This window comes from Vipera ursinii (assembly GCF_947247035.1).
Source record: "Vipera ursinii genome assembly, chromosome: 7".
NCBI lineage: Eukaryota > Metazoa > Chordata > Lepidosauria > Squamata > Viperidae > Vipera > Vipera ursinii.
The window spans coordinates 65,921,380-65,948,811 of NC_139521.1; the positions used below are offsets into that span (position 1 = coordinate 65,921,380).

Sequence of the window (27,432 nt, forward strand, 5' to 3'; positions counted from 1 at the left end):
TGTTCCAACACTGGAGGTTTTTAAGAAGAGACTGGACAGCCATTTGCCTGAAATGGTATAAGGTTTCCTGCCTGAGCAGGGGGTTGGACTAGATGACCTCCAAGGTCCCTTCCAACTTTTATTATTATTATTATTATTATTATTATTATTATTATTATTATTATTATTATTATTATTATTATTATTATTATTATTATGTCATTGATGCATCAATGCCATTCACACTGCCCATTAGTATTTTCCCTTGGATTCATAAGAGGGTCACCTAGTTGGGTATACTAGGAATTGAAACAAGAATTTGCTAACATTTGTGCATTGTGGCGGAAGGGAGAGTTTTCAGAATTGGCTTCAGCTGGAGTTGAAAAAATTGGGATGATTAGCTAGAGGAAGTGAGTGATGTGCACGACTTTTGATTGGCTTAAATCCACCTTGTTTTGAGAGGGGATCATCTTTCTTTTGGATAAATATCTAAGTAGCTTTTTTCAAAGCATTTGGTTATTTATACAAAGTCATTCAATTATGAACCATACCTGTAGTTCTGAAGAGGAACTGTTAACATTTTAACTCTGAGGTTTTTTTTGTTTTTTTACCTTGATCTTTGTCCTTGTTTTTGACCTGATGAAGAGGTATCATCTATTCTTAAGGAGGAACCACTGGATCCATCTTTTAGAGCTTCATACCTCCTCACTGGCACTTGAAGAAGAAACAAGAAAATTCATCATTTAAGGCTGGATGAAGATGTTTTATTGGCACATAAAATATTCGTGAAATAATATTTGATTAAAAAAAAAGTTGCTTCTGAAAGGCCCACACACATTGTTGTGTCCACAGTGGCAAGATCAAAAAATATCTGGTGGCCCTCAATGTTTCTTAGAAATGTTCCATCTTTTTCCATAGAAACAGAAGCTTTATTAACCAAGTAACACTGAACTATGTGCTAACTGCACTTCCAGATGGGGCACTGTTTATCTCAAGAAACAACAACAATAACAAAAAAAATGTCTATGGAGATTCTCAGTCACCTAGGTCATAGTTATCCCAAAGATGCTTTTTTCACGAGGCATCTGGACTTTCTTGTTTTTTCTTTGAAGACGTTTCGCTTCTCATCCAAGAAGCTTCTTCAGCTCTTTCCATTCCCTACCATCCAGTCAGAGCTGAAGAAGCTTCTCGGATGAGAAGTCCAGTTGCCTCATGAAAAAAGCATCTCTGGGGAAAAAAAAACATTCTAGGCAAAGAGTAATAAGGAAACAGAGTTCAATCTTTTGAGAATCTCTGCAGCACATTTACAAGAATTTTGTCCAATAATAGCTATAGTACCCAGTAGAGATTGGTAACATTGCACTCGAGCCCATCAAAATACCCATGGATATCTTTTTTGGCACCAACAACTTTTGCGTTTTCGTAATTTTTATTTTATTCCATTTCTTTCAATTAAACGGAAAGATAGGGAAATGGTCATGGTTCAAAAGGCCAGCTTCCAGAATCAATGAATATTCTGGGGATACATACTATAGAATGTATAGATATTCTTAGAAAACAAAATAGTTGTGTGGTGTACTGGGTTCTTTGTTGCAAGCAGGAGACGGGGCGAGAGAGTTCAGGCAGGAACATGCTTTATTGAATGCAGGAACTGAACTGTTAACCAAGGCTTCTACGCAGCTATTTATACTGCTGGCCACTAGACGGCGGCCAATAGGTTTGAAGGAGCCTATTTCCACCCTAGAGCTAACCAATGGTGATCCTGGAAACTGCTTGTCTGAGGAGCCAGCGACCATTACTCAACTCCCTAATTAAGCAATTTCAAACAGCAATCAAGACACATGGTACAGTTCAAGTAAACACAGGCCCAATACATTACAGTTGCACCCAACCTTTCATTTGAAGGGATATCTATCTATTTGACATGGACAAAAAAAAGTGATAACAGAAAGCATCCTAATTGCGGGAGATGGCAACAGAGGGCAATTTCACCATTCTGTCCTCTAATACAGTGTTTCTTTTCAGCATGCTGGCTGGGAATTCTGAGAGTCGAAGTTCACACAACCTTAAAGTTGCTAAGATTAAGACACAGTGCTCTAGTAGATGGGAATTTTATAACTGGTGATGCTCATGATTCTACCTGTAGCCTCAGTAATCCATGATCTAACCTTCAGGATCAGAACAGCAATGCACTCTGCAGGATGCAGCCCTTGAAAGTGACCCACAAGGAGCAGTGTGGGCAGAACGCAACTGGTCTTCTGTGAAGTGAGGTGGCTACACGACTGAAAGCATTGGACTGTCTGCTTGTGAGATACCAGGTGCAAGTTAAAGTAGTTCACATTTGTCTACATAGTGCTAGAGCCTTAGGATATAAAACATTATCCTCCAGTACATGCAGGTAAGATCACTTGGGAAAGCTTTCTCAATGCCAGCACTTCAGGAGAAAGGTGCCCAGCAACTTCACTTTCATCTGCCCAGAGATTTATAGGATACCAGTCAATTTAAGGACCAGATTATATTTTAGATTTCCTGCTGACATATTCTTCTAAATTACACTTGTATTTTTTGTATTTATAATTTTTAAGAATTTTTAATTTTATCCTGATGATTTTATTTAACATTACTTGTACTCCTTTCTTGCAAATTGCTCTGGCCTTGTGCAGAAGAAATGGCAGTATAAAAATAAGATAATAACAATAGAGCCTCACATTTGTTTTATCATTCAGTCCACTGCCAACCCCAGATTCCCAAAATTGCTAAGCATGGCTACCACCCTCCCAAAACTTGAGAAAAACCAAAGAACTATTTTAATTTTTTTCCTCTGCCTAAGTACGAGTACTATCTATATACATCCATTCTTAAGCAGCAACCATGGAAAACCCACCTTGAGAAATGAAAAAATAAAATAATACCGTCAGCATCACCAATGACAATGGAGCATCATTTCTAGCACAGATAGTCCACCAACTGAAGGCCAATTACCACATAATTCTTACCTTGTCTAAAATCTGTCTCGGAAGAAATGAATGATGGGCCCTCACTGTCAGTGCTGCATACATCACTATGGTAAGATTTATATTTTCGTACGTGCTCTGAAAATAATTATAAAGAAACAGAAGAGAACAAAGTTTATCCAGGGTTTAAGGCAGTTATTGACTTCTTCAGCAATAGGGGTGCATAATTGTTTCCTGGTAGGTAGAGGGTTGCATTGTACATCCCATTATTAGTGTGTTGAAAACTGCTTCTGGATTCCATGGGTTATAATGCACTGTCCAAAATGGAAATATTTCCTAAACCAAAGTGACCTTTTCATAACAATATCTGCATTTCACTAGATATGTTTTGGATGAAAGATTATCTACTCAAACAAAAAGAAAACTAGGAAGGAATATTGGCCCAAATTGGTATCCTTAACATTATGTTTGTAAGGGCAAATCATAATTTCAATCATTTGCTAAAGTATTGAGTGTCTTTCATGTAAGTTTTTAATATTATTTTTCCTGTAAAAGAATAATTTCTGAGATAGGCTGACTACCTATAAAGTTAGTCAATTTTCAGAATCCTTAGGAACTGACAATGCAAACCTGATTAGAACTAGAATTCTAGGTGCAAAGGTACTTAGAAATAAGTAAGTAATGAAAAGACTCTGTGCAAAAACATTTATCCCTTCTCTCACTTTCTTTGTATAGTAATTTTATTTAAAATTACAATTGAAACAACTAAAAAGAAAAAAAAGATGTTCAAAAAATAGAAAAATATAGTAAATAAAAATAAATATATAAAGAAATTATTTTCACCTTCATTGCAACAAGTATAAACAATTTTAGTGGGTTATAAATTTATCTTAAAATACAGCCAATGATTTATTTTTCTCATATTCCATCTCTTATTTATAAACAAACACTTAAAGCCTTGTCATTTCAGTCCTGGTATCAGCAAAAGTACATTAAGGGTGACCAGAGATAATAAAATGTATATTTCAAGCTTGATCAAATAAACCAACTTTATATTCCTTCCTTTTACTTCTAACAATCTTGATTTCTATTCCCTTCAAATAATGTCTTAGAACTTCATTTCTTTTCAAAAAAATTTTCTTCTCACAAAATTCCTCAAAGTTTTAACAAGCCTCTCTTGCAAATCATATACAAAATGTGAATATGAAAATTATCCAGGTCACTTTCTTGTTTTGTTATTTGTATATTAATTATTAAAACATTACCCAGTTTATTTTGTATGTCATTCTTCTAGCAAGTCATTTTTAAAACCATTTTCAATCTTGTCTGGTAAAACTTATTCCTATTCTATAACATCTCTTAAAAAGTCTATCTAGCTCTCTTAAAGCTATCCTTCAATATGTCCAAATTAAGTATTATTTAATTCTTCTACTTCTCTTCAATGTCCAATTTTTAAAATCTTATTATGTTACTTTTAAGAATTCAAAACAAAAGCATTTTCCCATGGGAGGGATTCTTGTAATTAATTCCAAAATCTCATTTCAAATCCATCTGGATCCTCAGTCCCCCCCCCCAAAAAGCTCTAATCACTCTTTTCCTTTTTTTAAAAAAAGAGAATGTACATTTTTTAAAGCTTGGTTTTCATTTCAACATATGCAAGATAATAAAAACAAAATCTGAATAAAAGAAAACAAGGATTTTCAGTATTCATTTACCCCAGCATAAATCATTAATTCATTTCATGCTTCTTCTTCCCCCCCTCCCCTGCCTAAAAGCACACATTTTGGCAAAATGTCCTGACTAAAGAGATTCCCCCACTACAGATTACAGTGGAAAACAAGATACGTTAAATTGGCATTGTTGACTAGGACTAGGATGCATATCTATTCCTCAAATTATCTGGGTCTTCATGACATTGTATGAAGATTTTCTTCACTTCATGATGACCAGTCATCAAATTACTAAACGGATGGAGAATTTATCGTTTGAGGAAGAGAAAGCTGGCAGAAACCTAGACCTGTTTAGTATTCAGGGCACTGGCAATCCAGGTCTAACGAATGTGAAGGATGGTTCCTTTTGACTGTAATTTGGATGTATTTCTTTTATAGCTAAGATAAATACAGTTTAATGAAGCTTTAAATCATTTTTTTTACATTCTGGAAGAAGAAAAATGTGTTCATAAAAACATTATTAATGGTGTTATTTTTAAATGTCATAAAGTTATTTAAAATATTATAAAAATCCATTCTAATGGGAAATGTCATATTATAACTGGGCCAAAATCATATAAATTTTCTGACATGTGGAATTAGGAAGGGTTGACCGAGGAAAAAAATGTGCTTCTCTTCTCTCAACCCTAATCCTTCTGAAGCAACAGCCTCCAGTGCTGCTAGCTTATTCAGTAAGCAATATACTACATTCCAAGTCTTAAAGTTTTACAGCTGCCCAAACCACATTAAATCAGATCTAATAACCACTGGATTTAATGAGAAAAATGTTGCTTGGTAAGCAATATCTTTTGCATATAGGGTCAGATTTGCTTATCCACAAAACCACAAACGTGTTGTGAAACCGAGAGTTTCTCTTCTAAAATAAAACAGAATTAAAACATTTAAATTATTGGCGAAGAAATGGTTAGCCTAACTAAAATAGTAATAGTTGTTGTTTTTTAATTCCCTGCTGCAGAGACATAATTATAATAATGTTATAAGTTTAACTATGCATTATTTTTATATAGAAAGACAGCAATTAGAGATGTAATTGGGCATTGTGAAGCTAGCATGAAAGACTAGGAAGAGGTAATTAGCACAGTAATAACTTCAGCATCCTGTTTAGGTAAATCCTGGATCTAGCATCCAATGTGTACCAAATTATTCTCATGATACAAAGCAGATGGTGATGTTACAGAATTGACTTAACTGTGGGAACATCAAGAGCTATCTATAATCCCCAAACAAAGATAGACAATGGAAACAAGCCACACTCATCAAGTTTTATTTATGTATTCATTCATCAGAGCATGGGATGGTCAACCTGAGAGGCATGTGGTTGCAGATAAGCATAGAATTTTGGAAGAAAGTCATTGCAGATACCAAGGTTAAGTTAATCAGTGAAAACATGATCAATTCTGAATGTCTGCAGGTTGAATTTAGATTCTGAGGTAGCTCTCTACCTTAGAGAGCCAATTGCAAATGATAACCTTATAGAACAGAAGTATTATAAAAGGTAAAGGTAAAGGTTCCCCGGCACATGCGTGCTAGTCATTTCTGACTCTAGGGGCCGGTGCTCATCTCCATTTCAAAGCCGAAGAGCCAGCGCTTGTCCGAGGACGTCTCCGTGGTCATGTGGCCAGCATGACTAGACGCCAAAGGCGCACGGAATGCTGTTACCTTCCCACCGTAGTGGTCCCTATTTTTCTACTTGAATTTTTACGTGCTTTCGAACTGCTAGGTTGGCAGAAGCTGGGACGAGTAACAGGTGCTCACTCTGTTACGCGGCACTCGGGACTCGGCCCGCCAAACTGCCGACCTTCTGATCGACAAGCTCAGCGTCCTAACCCACTGAGCCACCGCATCCCTAGAAGTATTATAGAACAGGATAATTATTACACTTTTGATTTCCGGCTTTAAGGTGTTGCTTTTTGGTTTGTTAAGTGGCTAATTTGACCAGTATCCAGATTCTTATATCATTCAATCAACCTAGCAGTTTAAAAACGTGCAAATGAGAGTAGACAAATAGGTGCCACTTCAGTGGGAAGGTAACAGTGTTCACTGTGACTTGGGATATACTCATGCTGACCACGGAAGTGTCTTCGGACAATGCTGGCTCCATTGGGTAAGAAATGGAGATGAGCACTGCCCCTTACGAGTCCAACATGGCTGGACAGGGCAAACCTTTACCTCTACCTTTATTCTCTCTCCACCATATTCCCAGGCAGTGCTCCTTAACAAACGTATGAAAGCTCTAAAAGAGGTTTGTACATGTATATCTGGACCCATTTTCACACCCTCGATCAAGTATAGTTCCAGAAAGTAATTGTTATCAATCATGAAATTATTACATAACCCTGGTGCTGATGTCTTTACAGAACAAATAAGTTAATACGGGAAATACAGTACAGAGAAGAGCAGCAAAGATGATCAGGGGACTGGAGGCTAAAACATACTGTATAAGGAACGGTTGCTGGAATTGGGTATGTCTAGTTTAATGAAGAGAAGGATGAGGGGGACATGATAGCAGTGTTCCAATATCTCAGGGGCTGCCACCAAGAAGAGGGAGTCAAGCTATTCTCCAAAGCACCTGAAGGCAGGACAAGAAGCAACGGATGGAAACTAACCAGAGAGAAGCAACCTAGAACTAAGGAGAAACTTCCTGACAGTTAGAACAATTAATCAATGGAACAACCTGCTTCCAGAAGCTGTGAATGCTCCAACACTGGAAGTTTTTATAAAAAGAGATTGGACAGCCATTTGTCTGAAATGATATAGGGTTTCCTGCCTGAGCAGGGGGTTGGACTAGATGACCTCCAAGATCCCTTCCAACTTTATTATTATTATTATTATTATTATTATTATTATTATTATTGTTGTTGTTGTTGTTGTTGTTGTTGTTGTTGTTTGTTGTTGTTACTGCATGAATGCGATGTGTTTGTGTGTGCATATAAAGACAGAGCAACTCTTATGCTTAGTTTACTAACATAGCAACATAAATTTAATAAATAAAAAAAACTTTTTTGCCTTTTAAAATGCACTCTGAAGTCTTTATAAAGAAAATAACACAAAATAATGCAATGCACAGAGTTCCAGGATGAATGACTGATACTAGCAAAATCATCACCTCCAAGAGTCAAGAGCCAAAACTGACCAGAATTATTCCTTCCTTTCCAAATGTCTCAAAATTTAAAGAATAAAAATACTTGGATTTTGTTTCACTTGAACAATTGTGCTTTGGCCTCCATCTGTGAAACAATACAGGCCAATTTTATTTTTATTGGTAGGAATGCTGTAGCAGAAATTATTGTTGGATTAAGGTTAGGGTTGCTGTTGTTTTAAATAAAGTTTAGGTAGTTGTAAAACTAATTGCACTTTTACTATTAGACCCCTGATATCAGAATGACAAGAAATAATTTCATTATTTGGAATTAGGTAAAAGGTAAAGGTTCCCCCGTACATGCGTGCTAGTCGTTTCCGACTCTAGGGGCCGGTGCTCATCTCCGTTTCAAAGCCGAAGAGCCAGCGCTTGTCCAAGGACGTCTCCGTGGTCATGTGGCCGGCATGACTAGACGCCAATGTGGCCTAATAAAAAAATCTATCCGGGAAATGGCTGGAACTAGGCCCCCTACCCCCAAAAGAACATTTTTAGCCTTTTTTTTGTTCTTTGGGCACAAGAATTTTGAGTATTACTTTTATTATAAACAGAACTTGTATTTGATACACAGTACTTGCTTTTCTGACAGTTTCACATATATTCTACAATATACCTACTTATTTGAGCTTTTGTGTTCTTGGAAAACTATTCTTCATTTCTTTGGTTGAATTATCAGCTGGGGAAAACTGTTATTTTCTGCATTTGAATTTAGATGAAGTTCTACTGAGATTCCAGTGTCAATGTCAAGAGCTAAACTTTTGTTCATGCTAGCCAAGTTTCTGCACACACTCCCCAAGTTATCAAGGCACTGAACACAATGCTTGCAAATGGTCTTTCAACTACATTATATCTAAACCTAGGTATATTTAACTTAAGATTGCTGCAACGTGTAGTAATTCATGGAGGTGGGGAGTTGAAATCTCACCATACTGTGTAGACCTTCCTAGTTTGTCTAACAGGAACTGCAATCTGGAAACCTCTGCAGGATCATACTTAAGCTAATTGACAAAGCTGAAAGATTTAAGGAATCATGTATCATAAATTCCAGGGCAAACAGAATATAACAAGTGTGGTAACACCTGTTGGATTCATGTAGTCTATAAACTGTTTTTTTAATTTTTTTTCTTATATACCTTCCACTAAGGGAGTACAATGTCTCAGTGGTTAAAGACATTGAGCTCCTCAACTGGAAAGCTAACACCCCGGGTTCGAGACGCGAGCACTGTACAATGGGGTGAGTTCCTGTTACTTGTCCCACTTCCTGCCCACCTAGCAATTCAAAAGCATGCAAATGTGAGTAGGCAAATAGGTGCCACTTTAGTGAGAGGATCATAAACTTTGGTGGGAAGGCCATGCTGGCCAGATGACCATTTGGACAACGCTGCCTCCCTTGGCTAAGAAACAGAGATGAGCCCAGAAACTAGTTCAGTACCAAATTTGCAAAATAGGAAATGTCTCTCTCACACAAACATATATTATTTTGACAATGTGAAGGTTGTCACATGTCAAATATAATACGTAGAAAAATCTACTGACCTTCTACATTCATGGCTTCTCTCAGCAACTGCAATTTCTTCTGCTTCTCTTTGATCCTGTCAAAGGCACATAATAAGGCTGCTGATGTTGAGGTCTCTGATACATGAAGCACTTGGTCAAGTTTTTGAGGGCCAAATATATCCAGGGCTATGCTCCCATCAGAATATCTGCTTTCTTTGTTTTTGAGAGCTCCTGAAGTCCGCCCTGGAATGGTTCCGCCTTGATGATGGTGCTTATGAGAATCTGTGACATAGTCTCCCTCTGTGACTTTGTGAGTTGTGCACAACAGATCAGAGGAAGAAGCCCATACTTTGCGTTTGGGATCACTGTTGGCTTTCTTTTCCAGGTTGGAAGCTCTGAATAGGTAAGGACAGCAAGTATCTGTAGTGTCTTCATGGCCAGAATTGTAATCAGAGACAATATTTTGAGAAAACTTCTTTTCACCTCGTGAGTCACTGATTGACAGGAACTCCAATGACTTACTAAGCCCTTTGTTAAGCATAGTTTGTTGAGAAAATGGGGCCTGGTAACCAGCTGCTGCATCAGTCATTCTTCCTGGAATGAGAATGAGAAAAATCTCTCTTGGATATGGATGTAGTTGAACCCTTCCTAATTGTCAAGTTTTCTAGAAGAATTGGATTGGATATAAACTCTTTTAAAGTTAGGGTGGGTTTATTTGGTTAGGTTCTAATGATCAGCTGAATATCAAACCAATGAAAATAATTCTGTGCATTCAAAAGAAATCACATTGCTTCTTATCAACTATAACATCTTAAATAATATTCTCTTGAACTACAGTATGCCATTTTTTATCCTGAAGAATACAGGTTTTCAAAAAAAAAAAAAGCTAAATCCTTCCTTCCTTCCCTTCCTTCCAACAATCTGTGGACCAACTCAACTTTCTTTGCTTTGCTTCTTGGTCATTCTGTATGTCAACATTAAAGTATCTCCACAAAGTGCTTAAACAGACCAGCTCACAACATTTGAATTTATTCAAGCAGTACCACATAGCACTTGGTATCTTTAATCTCATTCTGATGGCTCCTTCATAATAAGCAGTGTTTCAGAGAAATAGAAACTGCTAATTTTCATATTGCACCAAATAAGAAAGAGTCAAAGGATACATTAGAAGGACATAATTCAATTCTGTCCAAGAGATAAATATAGCTTTTATTGACAAAGTGTCAACTGGGAAACCCATCAACAGCTGAGGCTGTTCTCTAACCCTTAATAAATCACATTACATGTTAACAACAACCAATCTCATATTAATTTCATTCAACCAGTCACAATGAAATTAATGGACATCATCAAGCTTTTCTCTGGTAATGTTTCAAAATTTTTCACTTTCAGCTCATGAAATTGTTTATATTGATTTTTTTTTATTTTCTTCAGAAAAAAAAACATGCTGGGTAGGGAATATTGGAAGCTGAACTCCACACTTCTTAAGAATTGCCAAGTTTGAGAAAGACTGATCTAGGACACGCCATTTTAATTTCTCTTAAAAACTAATTACATTATTATTCAAGATAGATAGATAGATAGATAGATAGATAGATAGATAGATAGATAGATAGATAGATAGATAGATGATAGATGATCCAAATTAATATATAAAATATGAATATATAGGTGATATGTGTAGGTTAGCAAATTTGTTTTATTTCCCTTTTATGTAGCTTTAGGGTGAGGATTCACATTACTAAAAATTCAGGAGGAAACCTCAAGATAAAAAAGAAAACATTATCAAATGGCTATTGAGGATTTGGGCAGTAGAAGCTATGACAGCGTGGATCTTAAATTAGCCTGTAAAGGAAGATGACACTAAACATTCAAGAAAACAGCAAAAGCTATTCTTAATAACTTGGTTTTGCCATGCTAAAAATGAACACAACAGCTGTTTTAGGGGGAAAAAAGAAAAAAAAGAATCTCCATGACGCTACACCAAAGATAAACTCATTGAATTTCTGCATCAACCATCTCATTTAAATGGTTCTGGGTGGTTTACAAATGAATAAGAATGGAGTAGCAACAACATACTGTACATTGCAAAAGAGTGGAGTTGAAAAAGCTCTAGAATTGTTTACCTACTTTCCATGTTCTTTCTTTCTTTTTATTAATTGGGATACCTCATTTTTTCAGGTAATTACCATTCATTTTTTTCAGTTCAAGTTAACATTAGTTTTCAAAATTCTGGTTTGTAGGGATGTATTTGTAGCATACCTCATAAGATTTTATTATATATTAGTAAATAATTTGATTATATAATTAAGTAATAATATATTTAAACATTGATTTAAGTCATTGAATTACAATAAAATCAGATATCATACGACTTTAATAGTAACTTCAATTACATTTTTTTAAATTTAAAGATGTACAATTAATTTGTTGTTGTTGTTAGTTGCAAAGTCGTGTCCGACCCATCGCAACCCCATGGACAACGTTCCTCCAGGCCTTCCTGTCCTCTACCATCTTATGGAGTCCATTTAAGCTCACGCCTACTGCTTCAGTGATTCCATCCAGCCACCTCATTCTCTGTCATCCCCTTTTTCTATTGCCCTCAATCTTTCCCAGCATTAGGCTCTTCTCCAGTGAGTCCTTCCTTCTCATTAGGTGGCCAAAGTATTTGAGTTTTAGCTTCAGGATCTGGCCTTCTAAAGAGCAGTCAGGGTTGATCTCTCTAGGACTGACTGGTTTGATCGCCTTGCAGTCCAAGGGACTCGCAGGAGTCTTCTCCAGCACCATAGTTCAAAGGCCTCAATTCTTTGGCGCTCAGCCTTTCTTATGGTCCAACTTTCACAGCCATACATTGCAACTGGGAAGACCATAGCCTTGACTATACCCATTTTTGTTGGCAGGGTGATGTCTCTGCTTTTTAGTGTGCTGTCTAGATTTCCCATGGCTACAATTAATTTAATTATAGACAATTGGGTATGTCTAGTTTAATGAAAAAAGGACGAGGGGTTATCTGATAGCTGTGTTCCAATATCTAAGGGGGTTGTCACCAAGAAGAGGGGGGGCAACCTATTCTCCAAAGCACCTGAAGGCAGGACGAGAAGCAATGGATGGAAACTAATCAAGGAGAAAAGCAAACTAGAATTAAGGATAAATTTCCTGATAGTTAGAACAATTAATCAGTGGAAAGAATTGCCTCCAAAAGTTGTGGCTACTCCTAGGGCAAAATCCTAGGCCAGGGGCCTAGGCCATGCTGGCTCAGGAATTCTGGGAGTTGAAGTCCACGAGTCATAAAAGAGCCAAGGTTGCCTAACCCTGTCCTAGGCCAAACATGTGTCCTTCCCACTTTCTTACAATATACCATAATAAAGAGAAAAAAAACTGTCATTTATTTAAAAAGCATATGTGCCTCTAACAGTGTGATAGAAAACAAATTACATTAGAGTTGTGTGTGTGTGTGTGTGTGTATGTAACGCATCTCATGCCAAACATACATAAATATGTGCAATTATATCAGAAATGGTTGTGCATGAATGAATGTGCTAAAGACTGAGACATCCTTTCATCCCAGCAGGTGGAATACGGAATAGAGAGTGTGAAACGCTTAACATTTGCATTAACTTAAGATCAAACTCAACGCTTATATTAGCTTAAGGTCAAATTAGATGACACGTTAAGTGGATGAAAGCAATTCAGTTCCTCAAAAGAACAGAAATTTGAGGAGTGGGCTTGATTAAAAAAAAACCTCCCCTTTAGTTGCTCGCACTCAGATAAAAAGCTAACACTAGTGTGAATGGAAGCTTCCTTTCCACAGCCAACAGTCAAGTTGGGAATGAGGGAGGAGAATTGGGAGATGACTGTGAAAAAGGAGGTGCAGCAGGCGAGCAATTAAGACATCAGGCTTGTAGATCAGAAGGCTGGCAGTTTGAGACCAAGTACCACAGGACGGACTGAGTTCCCGTTACTTGCTCCAGTTCCTGCCAACCTAGCAGTTCGAAAGCATGTAAATGCATGTAAATAAAGAGACAACACTTCGGTGGGAAGGTAACTGCATTCCATGCGCCTTTGGCGTGTAGTCATTCCAGCCACATGACCATGGAAAGGATCTTCGGACAATGATGGCTCCCTTGTCTAAGAAATGGAGATGAGCCCTATAGTGTATGCAGCATAGCATACACCTGTGACAGCTACTGAAGGAGGTGCGGAGCTGGACAGCTCCGGGCAGGAACAGCATTCGGCGGGAAAGCAGGATTTAAAGGGACAGCATTCGGCGGGAGAGCCAGATTTAAAAGGATTGGCTGAACCGACGGCGGGAAGCAGGGGTTTAACTCTATTGGCCAGGTATTCACCTGGCCAAGTATAAAGGTGGACTGGTACCCTTTGTTCCTCCATTCTGGGCCACGTTTTCCTCCTAATAAAGTCATTGCACGCTTGAAATCTGAGTCTCTTTGATCATCGAACCCAACACAACAAGCCCTGCCCCCCCTAGAGTCAGACATGGGTGGACTGGGGAATCTTTTACCTTTTTAACTGTGAAAGAAAAGGTTACCTCGTCTTTCCCACAGGCCCTTTTATCTCAACAAAAGATATCAGAAAAATATCTTATCTATTTTGTTCCCAAAGTTATCTCCCTGAAAAACAAAAAAGATGTTTTATAGCCAATTCTTCACAACTCATGGCCTCTACCTTCTTTATGTTCAGATTGTTACCATTATCATCAGGCCATTTATTAGGAGCATCTGTGAAGAGATAACCTGTGAATCTATTATGCTGGTTGTAACATCAGGAGGAGCTCTGCTGCTTTTATGGGACTAATCTGGGAGGTGGAAGATTAAATATCAGCCATATTTCTATTCCATTAGTGTTGCCTTCTTTGTAAATAAACCTTTACCTGTGGGAAGTCGTTTTCCTCTCAGCCTCTCTCGAATGGTCTGGCTCTTGTCTGTGTGAAGTTTTTTCTCCCCCGTGCAAGGAAGTTGGTCTACCTATTGCAGCAAAAAAGGCAGAACATGAAGAGCTAAAAAAAGTCAGACTAGCATAAACTCACTAGAGAAACCCTCTTCCATCCACTGAAAGTAGAAACTTAAAACGATTAAAACTCAGGTAGCCTAATAAAACTATCCTTCAATGTCCACATATCCACATATCTATGATTTGTGCACTGCGTCAGCCATGGAATGTTTTAATCATGGCTTGTGCAACAGCAGGATTTTTCCTGACTTATGATTTGCTTTAACCACAGTGAGCTGGTTTGTAGCTTAGCATAATAAGTGAACTTAGCCGCAGTCTGCCTTCCTTTTGCAGTCCTTCCTAAATTATGTCCCAAAGATGCTTTTTTCAAAAGACAACTGGACATTGTTTTTCCTTGAAGACGTTTTGCCTCTCATCCAAGAAGCTTCTTCAGTTCTGAACTGAGGATAAAATGAAGACCACCAAGTAAGCTGTCCTGAATCTCCGGAAGAAATATAAAAATCTAAAAAAAATGAACAAACTGGCAAAGAATATACCTTGGAGCTAACATCTTTTATTTATTGTTCATTTATTTAATCACTGCCTGCCTTTTATTCTGAATTGAGAAAATTTTAATTAAAAAAAATAAAAAAAAGAAATGAAAACAGCCTAAATTAAAATGAAGACTGAATTATCAAGCAGCAAAAATTGAGATTTGCTACTGAGGAAGCAAACTGAAGGGTAATGTTGCATACTGGAAGCACACAACGTTTGTCAACTCTCAAGATGATACACTTCTATATAGCATGTTCAAAGAATGTAACTTTACTGTTACAAAGCCAGAGCCATGACTGGGCTTTGGAATGTGTAATTTTCCAAATTACATTAATTTAGAAATTAAATTAAAGTTAATTTTAATCTTCTAATTAAACAAACAGAAAGTAAGACATACAGCTATCTTATCATATTAGATGCATATTTCCAGTGCAACTGAAAGACACGATACTTATCTTCAGTGACTTTTGCAGATATAAATCTAAAGAAAGGGCTATGCAGCAATTAACAGGTCTGTGAGAACCGATTAATTATGTAAACAGACCTTCTGGAAAGAGTTTCCAGGTATAATTCAAAGTGCTGCTTTTGACTTATAAAGGACCAGCATCTAAAGCAGACATGTCAAACACAAGGCTCGGGAGGGGGGGCGGATCCGGCCCGCGAAGTGGTTTCATGTGGCCTGTGAACCCATCCTGGAAACAGTGAGGGAACGGCCCCCGCTGCCTTGGCCCTGGCCCAGGCTGGCTGGGAGCCAATGTACAATTTCGTGGTGGCCATCTATGCTGAAACGCATTCAGTCTTAGCTCCACAAGGCCGTCTGGAAACAGCGTGGGACCAGCCCCTGCCGTGTCGGCCCCGCCCACTGGACGTGTGCTGGGGAGGTATCAACCTTTGTGAGGAATGAAGAAATGCACCATTGCCTGGAAGTGGCCAGCACATGGCCCTGCCTACTTCGGGCAGGCTAGGGGCTGGGCAGCATTGCGCTTCTCTTCAGATTCATGCCACCTGGCTCAGCCTCTCAGCACTGTGAGGAGAGCACCCTGCTGCCTGCCAAAACCCAGAAAGCTGGGGGCTGGGCAGCATTGCGCAGGTAACATCAGCTCTCATGCTGCTCATCGCATCCCCTCCCCCAGAGCCCACCAAGCCGGATATGTGAAGTAGGCGAGGGCCATGTGCTGGCCACTTCCAGGCGATGTTGCATTTTCTTCCTTCCTCACAAAGGATGACACTTCACCAGCTGCGTTTCTTGCCTGTTGTTCTCCCTCCCTCCTCTCAAATATTTTCCCACCACAGGAAGGAAGGAAGGAAGGAAGGAAGGAAGGAAGGAAGGAAGGAAGGAAGGAAGGAAGGAAGGAAGGAAGGAAAGGGTCTGAGGGAAGTCCTGACTTAGTCCTTCCCTGCTGCCCTTTCACCATCCCCTTGCCCCCTCCTCCTAGCCTATCCTGGGGTGTCTCCCATCCTATTGCTAAGGAACCTTTGGATACAAAGCCAGGTCTCCTCACATGGAGAGGAAGTGGGACTCCCTCTTGATTTTGCCCTCGTACCCATCATGAGCAACCTGGCTAAGGACAGCAAGCACAACAGCAGCAACCTTGAGGAATAAGTGCAGCTGGGCACCCCCTTGGGGAAGTGGGGCAGGGCTTAGTGCTGTGGATGTTTGAGGACTGGGCTGGGCATTTGACCTCCGTGCCACCGTCCAGCCCCCCCCCCCCACATGGCCTGAGGGGAACAGTGAGGCTTCTCCAGTGGACCACGCCTTGGCACTTGCCTCGGTCCCATCTCCTTCTGCCAGAGACCCTCAGATCTGCCCCACTCCTGCCCAGGCCCCCAAAGGCACCCTTGACATGAATGATGTATAGCTGGCCATGCCCACCCAGTAGGCCAAACACACTCCAGCCACGCCCACCCAGTAGGCCGCGCCCACCCTGGCCACACCCAGCCAGCCCTCTGACGGCAACTGCAATGCTGATGCGGCCCTCAATGAAATTGAGTTTGACACCCCTGAAAAGGACTGCCTTCTCCTATCAGAGCCTAGCTATGTGGAAAAAAAATGCTCCTAGTAGAAGTTATTTGTGCAACAGATAGAACAAAAGCTGTGCTACATACAGCTTTTCAATTTTGGCTTCTAAAACCTGGAACAGTCACCCTCTAGAATAGGGGTTCCAAGACGATATTCCAGGGGGTGCAAAAACCTGGGTTTAGAAGTTTCAAAATTATAGTGTATATGCATAATTTGTTGTCATTATTTGGAACTTTTGTAAGGGGTGCGAGAATGTATCAAAAGCGTTCTAGGGCTGTGGAGTATAGAAAAGGCTGGGAACCACTGCTCTAGAAGCTAGTCTGATGTCCTTGGGATGGGCCCTCCAGAAGATAGCAAAAACTACGTTCTTCTGGATGGTCTTGGAGAAAGACTGCACCATCTGAAATGGGCTTTTATTAGCTATTTTATTAGTAATAGACACTGTGTCGTGGCTTTTGCTTAATTTATGTAAATCTTTTTTTTATTGTGGGCATTGTAAGTAAGATTTTATGTTGCACTGCTGCCATAAGTCTAATATAACAAATTAAATCAATAACAGAAACATACAAGTGCTATTTGCTTTATTAATGTCAGGCACGAAGAATCAGGACCACACATTAAGCTCCGGGTTAAGCTGATTCATTTCCCATGCCTATACACAAGAATCTCATCAACTAATGGCCAGTACTAAACTGGTGCTAGATAAGTGGAATTCAAGAGGGACTGGATTAGATCACTTGTGGAAATGTAACGACTCCAGGCTGATTCCTCTCTTAACTCTACCCACAAGCTCTGCCTGTCCTTCTCCTACTACAATCAACTTAATAGAAAAATGTTATTTTGGGGGACATTCCTTAAACCACACATCCCGTTGACTAACATGAGCAGATGAATCTCTGGGGCAGAGTGATTTGGAAAGGTGTGAGAAACCAGTTGTCCAGAACAGCAGTGACTCACAGCCAGAACTTGTAAGAACAATCCTTATCTAAAAGGTGGGACTCTAATCGCAGGTTCTACAAAGTTCTTTCCCAGATTCTCACATCTTTGCAGAACATATGATTAGAAAGAAAAGAGCTAATAACCGCAAGATTCAAGAAGAAGTTGAGAAAAATTAAAGTAGCGAGAGCTACTAATGGAATGTGACAGATTCCTCAACATAAATAAAAGGGAACCTTGGTCAGAATTTTGACTAGCTCATATTAATTGAAATTATTGGCCTTGGCTCTTGAAAGGGGTTACAAATTTAATTGGCAGTGTTCTCACTGTCTGTACAATAACTTAATGGTTTGCTAATTAAAGTCTCTTCGTCAAGCATCCTCAGAATGAAAGACAAACTTTTCAGAATGATTCAGTACAAGTCATTCCAAGCAGTGATGCAGGCAAATTAACAGTAGTAATAAAAATAATAATATAAAGACCTGCAAATAGAATAAAAGGCAAGTAGACCTGGCTAAAGAAAACAAGGGTAGTACCATAGCAAAAGGTGCTTTCGGTACAGTGACAAAACATTTGGGGCACCACTTGAACATCATTAACATTGACAAACTCACCGTCAGTCAACTGCAAAAGGCAGCTTTACTGGAAACAGCTTCCATCCTGGGACAATATCTATAACACCTACAAACATCCACATCTGCCCTATCCTAGGTCCTTGGGAATGACTCAAAAGGTGGACAAAAATGCCAAATGTAGTCTGAACATCTGGCTGACCGTGTGATGAACCGAAATCGATTTAAATGGCTGAATTCTCACAGCATTACCACCTTTTAACAGTTTTACAAGAGCCGTAGTGGCGCAGTGGTTAGAATGCAGTATTGCAGGCTAATTCTGCAGACTGTCAGCAGTTCGATTCTCACCAGCTCAAGGTTGACTCAGCCTTCCATCCTTCCAAGGTTGGTAAAATGAGGAGCCAGATTGCTGGGGGCAATATGCTGACTCTATAAACCCCTCAGAGAGGGCTGTAAAGCACTGTGAAGCAGCATATAAATCTCAGTGCTATTGCCATTTTGCAAGATTTTGGCAATGTCATCAGGATCCTGGGGGCAGAGTCAAAAGAGGAATCAGCCTGGAGTTGTTACATTCGCACAAGCCATCCAAGTCCAGCCCCTCTTGAATTTTGTTAATTCTTATCCCATTTAGTGCTAACTGTTAGCTGACTAGATTCCTGTGTATACTGTAGGCATGAGCAATAAATCAGCTTAACTGGACTTTAACATGTGGTCCTGATTCTTTGCGCTTGACATATATTCTAAGAAAAGTTGAGCTTTCTGTTGACCAAACTTTCCAAACTTTGCTGCCTCTGGAAAGCAGCCTTTCCCTCCTGGGAATCGAGATTACATTCCACCACACTGACGGATGATCAGGACATGGAACAAGGCTTTTACCAAAGAGACAGTGAGTAAGTCCTGAATTTTTTATAGTGTTTTGCCAATCTCAGCTTTAGGAACTACTTAAGCCCAAGTGTCATGCTATCCAGCAAGAAATGATGGTGATGACAAGCACAGGAATTTTTATTTTCAGTGACTCCATTCCAGGTGATAGAAGGAAATGTAAACACTTACCCCCGGTAAACTCCCCAGAACCAGTTTGACTAACTGTTTCACATATGAGAAAGAAGGTGCACAGTTGCTGTTCCGTATGTGAGCACTGCAGGCGTCAAGAACGGTCCGTACAGATACACGAGCGTAAACAGCATCTTCACACATACCAAGAAGAATGCTGTTCAGATGATCTCCTAGTTTGATTGGCTGATATTAAAAAAACACACGTATGACAAAAAAAATCCAGTTATTGTCTCCTTGTCTGATTGTCTTTGTCACTTTCACACATTTCACTGAAACCTTCCAAACTTTGTGCCGAGGTATATTTTCAATTTCCCTCATCTAGTCCAATATATCTGGAAGACACCAGACCAAGGAGGACTCAACCAAATTAGTATAAGAGAGTCTTGAAACATCTCTCCATTCTCAACAGAACAGAAAGTTGTATTTAAAAAGAGTTAACAACTTTAAATTCAGTGAGTTTCATCATACACATGTTACGTAGGTGTTAACCCTATGTAATGGATTCCATTGTTCAGCTAGCTCCTAAGTTGTTTATAATTCCACATGTACACTCTGTCTTAACCATCTCCGATGTGTAACAGTGATTTGATAGCACATGATCAATCAATCTTTGTTGCAATGAATCACTGAAATAGCACTATTTATGTATATTACTAAGAGTTTTGTTAAAGAGATTAAAATCCAAAAATCAGTAATTTATATTCTATTAAATAAGGATGGACTAGGCCCTAGGGTTACTATAGATTGGCTGCAAAAATACATCATTATTTATTTTAAGAAACTAATCTGAGGTTCACCTCAGTGGGCCTTGGCGGTTCATAAAGATCAGCAACGTATAACACACAGCAAGTTAAAATACATAAAACTAAAATCTTAGCTGAATGGCTATGCTTGAGTCTTTTCTTAAGTCCTAATAAAGCAAGGGTCCACTTTACAACAGTTCTGAAATCATATACCAGGAGAATCATAGAATCGGTGGAAAGAAACCTTTTAACCACCCGTTTTAACTGCTATTCCATCTAAGAAACTAACTGAAAATATCCCTAATGGTTTTGAACATATCCTTTAAAGAATTCACAAATTCCATAGGTAACTGATCTTACTATTAGGAAATTAGAATATTTTCTAGCTGAACTATTTGTCCATGAAAGTTATCATTTGACAATTGGATCAACCAAGTATCTACAAACATATGTGAATCTGAGCTTTTCTTAAGATATACTATGCCGTAATACAGAAACATTATAAAAAGAGGATCAGAAGTAAGGATGCAAACAGCCTGGACATCTGTAGCAAATTGAGTTTACAATTAAAGGACAACTCCCATGCTCATGGGAAGTGCATAATATTTTTTCTGGATTTACTAGCTGATCTTTGTGTTTTCTGCTGGAAAAGCACAATACATACATTCATTTATATTCTCCTCATTCAAACTCTTCTGGGTGTATCCTTACCTGATATTTTTATGAGCTTGTAATATTTTTATGCAAGTACAGTATTTAGATTTAGATACTGTATTTCACTGTCAAGCTTGGACGTGGCTGGCTGGCTACTGTCTTAATGGCATACCCTGTCATCTATTCCTTATCTAGACAGCTATTTTTCCAATCTATTTGTTCCTTGGCAGCCATATAAATTTTTAAGATAGCCTCTCCTCTTATTCTTTCTTTCCTTGACAACTCCCAATTTGGAACCAGTTTTTCCCATTTCTATTCAAGAGGTCAAGAGAAACGCTAATCATTGTTCTTTCACCTTCTGCTTTTTCTTTAGTAATCTGATCTGTTGCTTTGCGTCAAAGCGGGGGCAGGGGGGGAATGAGTTAAGTTAGTAACATGTTATTGGGTCTGCAGTTTCTGTATTATGGACTAATTATACAGGAAGGCCTGGAGGAACGTTGTCCATAGGGTCGCGATGGGTCGGACACGACTTCGCAACTAACAACAACATATTATTTTTTCCACTATTTACCTGGCTTTCTGGAACATCATAGTCAGCTCCCCAATAAAGGGTCATTCCAAGAGAATAAATGTGGACCTGCAACACACAACACAGCCAAAATGATACCAGTGGAATTAATGTTGTAGGAAACATTCTAAGAAGAATTTTATTTATGATAGAACTGAAGAAGACAAAAAAAAATAGAGTGTTTCTGAAAAGGCACCAAAAGACTTCTAACTATATGAGTATCGGATCATGTGAAACAGCTGCTGCACAAAACACTTTCTTACATAAATGTTTTCATTTTAAAAAAAAATCTTTCTCTTTTCTGGAGCAAGAAAGGTACTGATTTTAAAACCTATTATCTTTTGATTCTAATTTAGATTATCTTTTGATTCTAATTTAGAGAGTGACCAAAACTGCATTCTTTGTCTGTCTAGCATTCTGCCAGAAAAGTATCTAAGTACACAATTTCTTTGGTTTGGAGAGGGAATCATAACCAAAAGACTCATGCAACCCTGTCATTGTGTTCCTGGAGGTGATTATAAATGAGAATTGGTTTCGGTGGCTAGCATTTTTGTGGGACACACTCATATTTCAAGAAAAAAGCTGAAAATAAAGCAGACTTCTACTGAGAAGGTTATTTCATAAACAATTGAAACACACACACACATATATATGTATGTGTATATGTATATACATACACTCACACACATGCTTATGTATAAGGTACACACATATACATATAAGCATATTTTTCTGCTGAAATCTATTTTTTCACTGGATAAAACTAAATGCAAACTACAGTTTGCTTGATGGTAAAGTATTAATTTTGCTAAAATGAAAATTTCTGTCTTAGAACAGTAATTTTATCTTAACTACCTTATCTTAACTTGGAAAGTGTTGGGAAAGTGTTAGAAAAAAACCACTCTGCCTGCAACTTCTACTTCAGTGGAGAAAATGGACATAAATTAAAGACAAGGAATGGAAATATATATGTAATTTGCCCAGTTAAAAGCTTAGTTGACATGTAATGATCAAATTATGGCTTGGCTATCGTTATTTGCCTAAGTTGCTAGTGGAACAGCCACATTAAAAACACAGAATTTAATCTGCAGTATGGAAGTTCCACATCCGAACCATGACCTAAGCTTATAAAAATTATATGATGAGGACTGCTTGTTACAAATGCCAAACTTGCCTTACAAATACTGTCAGACAAATTTACATGATTAGTTAATTAAATGTATTTCTATGCTGATTCTCAAATCTCAAAATAATATATGCGCATAGGTTAAATAAATAATATACCGTATTTTCCGGCATATAAGACGACTTTTGAACCCCTGAAAATCTTCTCAAAAGTTGGGGGGTCGTCTTATACGCCAGGTCGTCTTATACGCCGGAAATACCACAATTGAGACAATTGTTAAGTGAGTTTTGCCACATTTTATGACCTTTCTTGCCACAGTTTTTAAGTGAATATGGCTTTCCCATTGATTTTGCTTGTCAGAAGGTCTCAAAAATTGATCACATGATCGCGGGACACTGCAACCATAATAACTATGAGTCAGTTGTCAAGCAGCTGAATTTTGATCGCATGACCACAGTGATATCACAACAGTCTAAGTGTGAAAAATGGTCATTAAGTCACTTTTTTCAGTTTTCTTGTAACTTCTAACAGCCACTAAATGAACTGTTATAAGTCGAGGACTACCTCTATGTGATAGAATTTAATCTACTTTTCCGTTAAGAGCATATACAGTACTAAGATAAGGGAGAAAGATTTCCAATACAAGCTACATTGTTGCTGTTTTTGACTAATGGCAAAAAAGTTAACACACACTCAGTCAATTTTCTATTACTAAAGTATTGCTTCTTGAGAAAGAAATTAATTTTTAACAAGTTCCACAGCCTGAAAGCAGATTGAAAACCCTTGGAATAACCTATATTACCATTCTTTTCTCATTTTTCTCAATGCAGTCTAAAGAAATACATCAGGAGTGAAAACGCTGTACCTTTTCAACATCAGAAACAGATGACAGTGACTGGTTTTTGAGAACTTCTGGTTCTCTGAATGCTTGCAGATCTTGATTAGAAACATTTTTATCTGTAAAAGATACGCTGCCAGATGGAAGCAGCAGAAGAGACCACGGAGATATGAGAAAGCCCAGAGGAGTTGGATCAGCTGTATTTGAAAAACAGAAAGATCTAATTAGCAAGTCAAACTGCAGATCAAGATTACTTTTGTATATTCATTCAAGAGACAGTGTAAATTAAAATAAACAAGAAGAGTTTCTTGTCCAAACGTAGACCAATGATTCACTATTAAAATTTTTAGGACCTACTCATTTTTCAACACCCATCCAACAAACCCATTCTTTGAATCCAAATTCTGATAATAATTTCTAATACCTAAATATCAGAAAATGAACTTTGAATCATGTCAAAATCATGAGATACAACCTATAATGCAGGATCTGGAACCTTCTGTAGATTCTTCAGCATGCTGAATTTTAAGTTAAAACTAGATCTAATAAGTGGATATCTGTCAGGTGTGAAGAATCAAGACCACACCTTAAGCTCCAGTTAAACTGATTTATTGCTCATGTCTACACACAAGAATCTTGTCAACTAATGATCAGCACTAAATTGGCACAGGTTAAATCCAACCCGGTGGTGGGATTCAGCCAGTTTGGACCACTTCGGCAGAACCGGTAGCTAATTTTTTGTTGCCCAGGCCCAGAATGGACTTCCGGAAGCGGCATCCACACAGAGAACCGGTTGTTCACAAATTTGAATCCCACCACTGATCCAACACCACCCCCTTGACAAGAAGGGTTGGATTTAAATTTACTTATTTATAAATTTATATGCTGCCCATCTTGCCACTCAATAATTTATTTTGATGATAAATTATTTCCCCTTTTAGGACACATGGTAAAGGTAAAGGTGAAGGTTCCCCTGCACATGCGTGCTAGTCGTTTCCGACTCTAGGGGCCGGTGCTCATCTCCGTTTCAAAGCCGAAGAGCCAGCGCTTGTCCGAGGACGACTCCGTGGTCATGTGGCCAGCATGACTAGACGCCAAAGGTGCATGGAACTCTGTTACCTTCCCACCGTAGTGGTCCCTATTTTTCTACTTGCATTTTTACGTGCTTTCGAACTGCTAGGTTGGCAGAAGCTGGGACGAGTAACAGGTGCTCACTCTGTTATGCGGCACTCGGGATTCGACCCGCCAAACTGCCGACCATCTGGTCGACAAGCTCAGCGTCCTAACCCACTGAGCCACCATGTCCCTTTTAGGACACATACTGTACATTTTACTGGAATTCTACAGAAGTCTAGAACTTATGCTCATTTGGACATAAAGTGAATTAGGATGCCTTCTAAAATCCTTGTACCCTTATTTATAAATCAGGTCATTGATCCAAGTCAGCTTCTTTATTATCTTCAGTAAATAATACTCAAAGAATTCCTCATTAACAAAGTAGATAATGTGCATTTAATACAGTAGGTTTCAATTCCACATTTAATCATTTTGGGGATTAAATTGATTAAAACCGACTTACTAACTAAAAATAATTAAAATGGTGCTTCTTAGATGTCTTTTGTTAAAACAAAGAATTTAATTGATAGAGCAAGGGAGTTATATTGGAAGACGAGAGACACAAGAACTTCCATTCATGTTCCATAAATAATATTGCTATAAAGAAAAGCAACACTGAAATAATGCAGCCTACATCTGAACTTTCAAAACAGGCAAATGTTTACCATGAAAAATGGCTATTCTTGTAATATTAAAATCCCTTTGTGTAGAACTTGTCAAACATACTACTTACAATGCATATACGTTTTTCTAACGATTACACACTGTCTGAATGTACTAGAGCAGGGGTGTCAAAATGCCGGCCCATGGGCTGGTTGCATCATGCGGAGGCTGGGCCCACCCACCCCAGTTCTGGAAATGAGAAAAAAGTCATGATACGTTGCGACACATCAGATGACATGGCAAGTTTGACACCCGTGTACTAGAGGAACGATATGATCCATTGTTGAGACATGCCAAAAGTTTCTTCCTTTCATAATATTGAACCTTGGGCCATCAAAAGGAGCTAAATGATGGCAGATTCAGAACAAATGAAACAACTTTTTAACATAATACATGGTTAAAGAATGACATTTGCTATTACAAATGAATTGGTGGCCAACGTAAATGGACAAAATCACAGATAATACTCTTATCAGGTGCCTCAGAGACATTTTATTATCCCAAGGTTTGGAAGCAATGTAGCTCTAAGTACCAGTTTCTGGAAAAAATCACCAAGAAGTTAGTATTTCATTCATATTCCAGCTGTGGATTTCTCGTAAAACTTGGCTTATTCATTGGGGGCGCAAAATGCTGAACCAGACATTTTATTTTGCTCTGATTCAGCAGAGATCTTTTCCATATCCTTAAATTTTAATCGAACAGATGGTTTGTTACTGAGAAGCTCATTTTTGGCTCATACGTTGTGTATGATTTAGTGACTGGCAAATGGTAATAGCCAGATGTAAACCATTTTATAGCAAGAGGATAAAGTTTATCTTCTGATTCCTGAAGCAGCTACAGGACATTAGGCTTCCTCTATCATACATGTAGCACTGGCCAACTCTGCTGTTGTAATGCAGTCATAATGAAGGCAGAAAACCTGAAACTGGACAAAACTGTTTAGGTTCCGTATATGTATGAAGCTCTTAGGAAATATCCTCCTTAAGAATGCCCACTAAGCAACATAACTGTCTAATTTCTGCCAGGAAGTAAAAACTTTATAAAGGCCTCTGAGATCAGGTAATTTAACTTTTAGTAACTGTTGATTTCTCTGAGTGTTCTGCTGTTTTTATGTTCTCTTATGTGGTTTTAAGCACGGTACGTGTCTGAATTTATTAATCATCATCACCCATATATTGCAAAAATGCAGGTAGAAACAAGCCATGGACATATATTGTAGCCTGTTTGATAATAACCATGTTCCTGTGTCTGAGGAAACAGGGAATGCCACTTTTAAGATAGAACTTGCTGCTGACCTTTATATATTTCCAAAAACATTTATAGAAATAACTTTTGTTCCACTTCCGTTGCAGGTCAGTTAATCGTTTTAAATCAGTTAACATAAATCAGATCACTGATGCAAGTCAATTTGCTGTCTGATGGTGATGGAGTGAAAAAGCAAAAAAGGAGTATTGCACAACACGATGCTGATTTAATGGTAAAACCACATAACTTCAGTGAGGTATACACAAATGTTCAACTTGCTGCTTCACAACTTAGTAGCAAAATAAAATCTTGCTGTTTTGGGAAGTAGCCATACAGTTATGTGGAAGAGGATGTAAAATTGTAAATAAGAAGGAAAAAATAAACAAATAAGACCAGTGTTTTTAAAATGTTCCTTTCACATGAAAGGACTTGCTACACATTTGATATTTTTAACACCGTATGAAAGTACAGCTTAACATTAGGGTAAACTCCAAAGGTAATCAAATAGCCTCATATTTCAATTTATTTTAGGCAGACTCAGGCCTGTCTATACATTTGGCAAGATTATGGTCCAGGTTGTCTGTTCAGGACATTTCTTATCAACAGAAAGAAGGCTGAACATCCATAACAAAGCACTAAGCCAAATATAATAAATTAAAACCTACTCCTGAAATTAAATCAGTTTTCTTCAGGTGTTATCAAAAAGAACCTTCTAGTGCCTTCAGACATCCAACCCAATAATTGATGCTTTCGTTTTATTTCTACATTTGACAGCACACAGCAAAGCAAATTACAGTCCTGTATACCATCTTTATTCACATGGCCCTCAGACGCATCCGTAACTCTTCCAATAATTCCAATATGAAATATTCTTTTGTCTAGCTCAGGGGTAGGCAACCTCGGCTCTTTTATGACTCATGGACTTCAACTCCCAGAATTCCTGAGCCAGCCAAGCTGGCTCAGGAATTCTGGGAGTTGAAGTCCATGAGTCATAAAAGAGCCGAGGTTGCCTACCCCTGGTCTAGCTGAAATAATCAAGTAAACTATCTGCTGTTGTCTGGACTACTACTAATAATAGAGAAAACACTACTAGACGT

At 38.4% G+C, this 27,432-nt stretch overlaps 1 protein-coding gene across 1 annotated transcript in view; it reads right to left on the minus strand.

Annotated features, from left to right (window-relative positions):
- PTPN13 (protein tyrosine phosphatase non-receptor type 13) overlaps nt 1-27,432 on the minus strand; it is a gene marked incomplete at its 5' end in the record, with an annotated part of 127,323 nt that overhangs the window by 89,267 nt on the left and 10,624 nt on the right. The window contains 7 exons of the mRNA XM_083367558.1: nt 591-693; nt 2,976-3,071; nt 9,336-9,890; nt 14,185-14,278; nt 19,380-19,565; nt 21,351-21,416; nt 23,339-23,508. Of these exons, the coding sequence (XP_083223684.1) occupies nt 591-693; nt 2,976-3,071; nt 9,336-9,890; nt 14,185-14,278; nt 19,380-19,565; nt 21,351-21,416; nt 23,339-23,508 (1,270 nt within the window). The remainder of the gene's footprint in view (nt 1-590; nt 694-2,975; nt 3,072-9,335; nt 9,891-14,184; nt 14,279-19,379; nt 19,566-21,350; nt 21,417-23,338; nt 23,509-27,432) is intronic.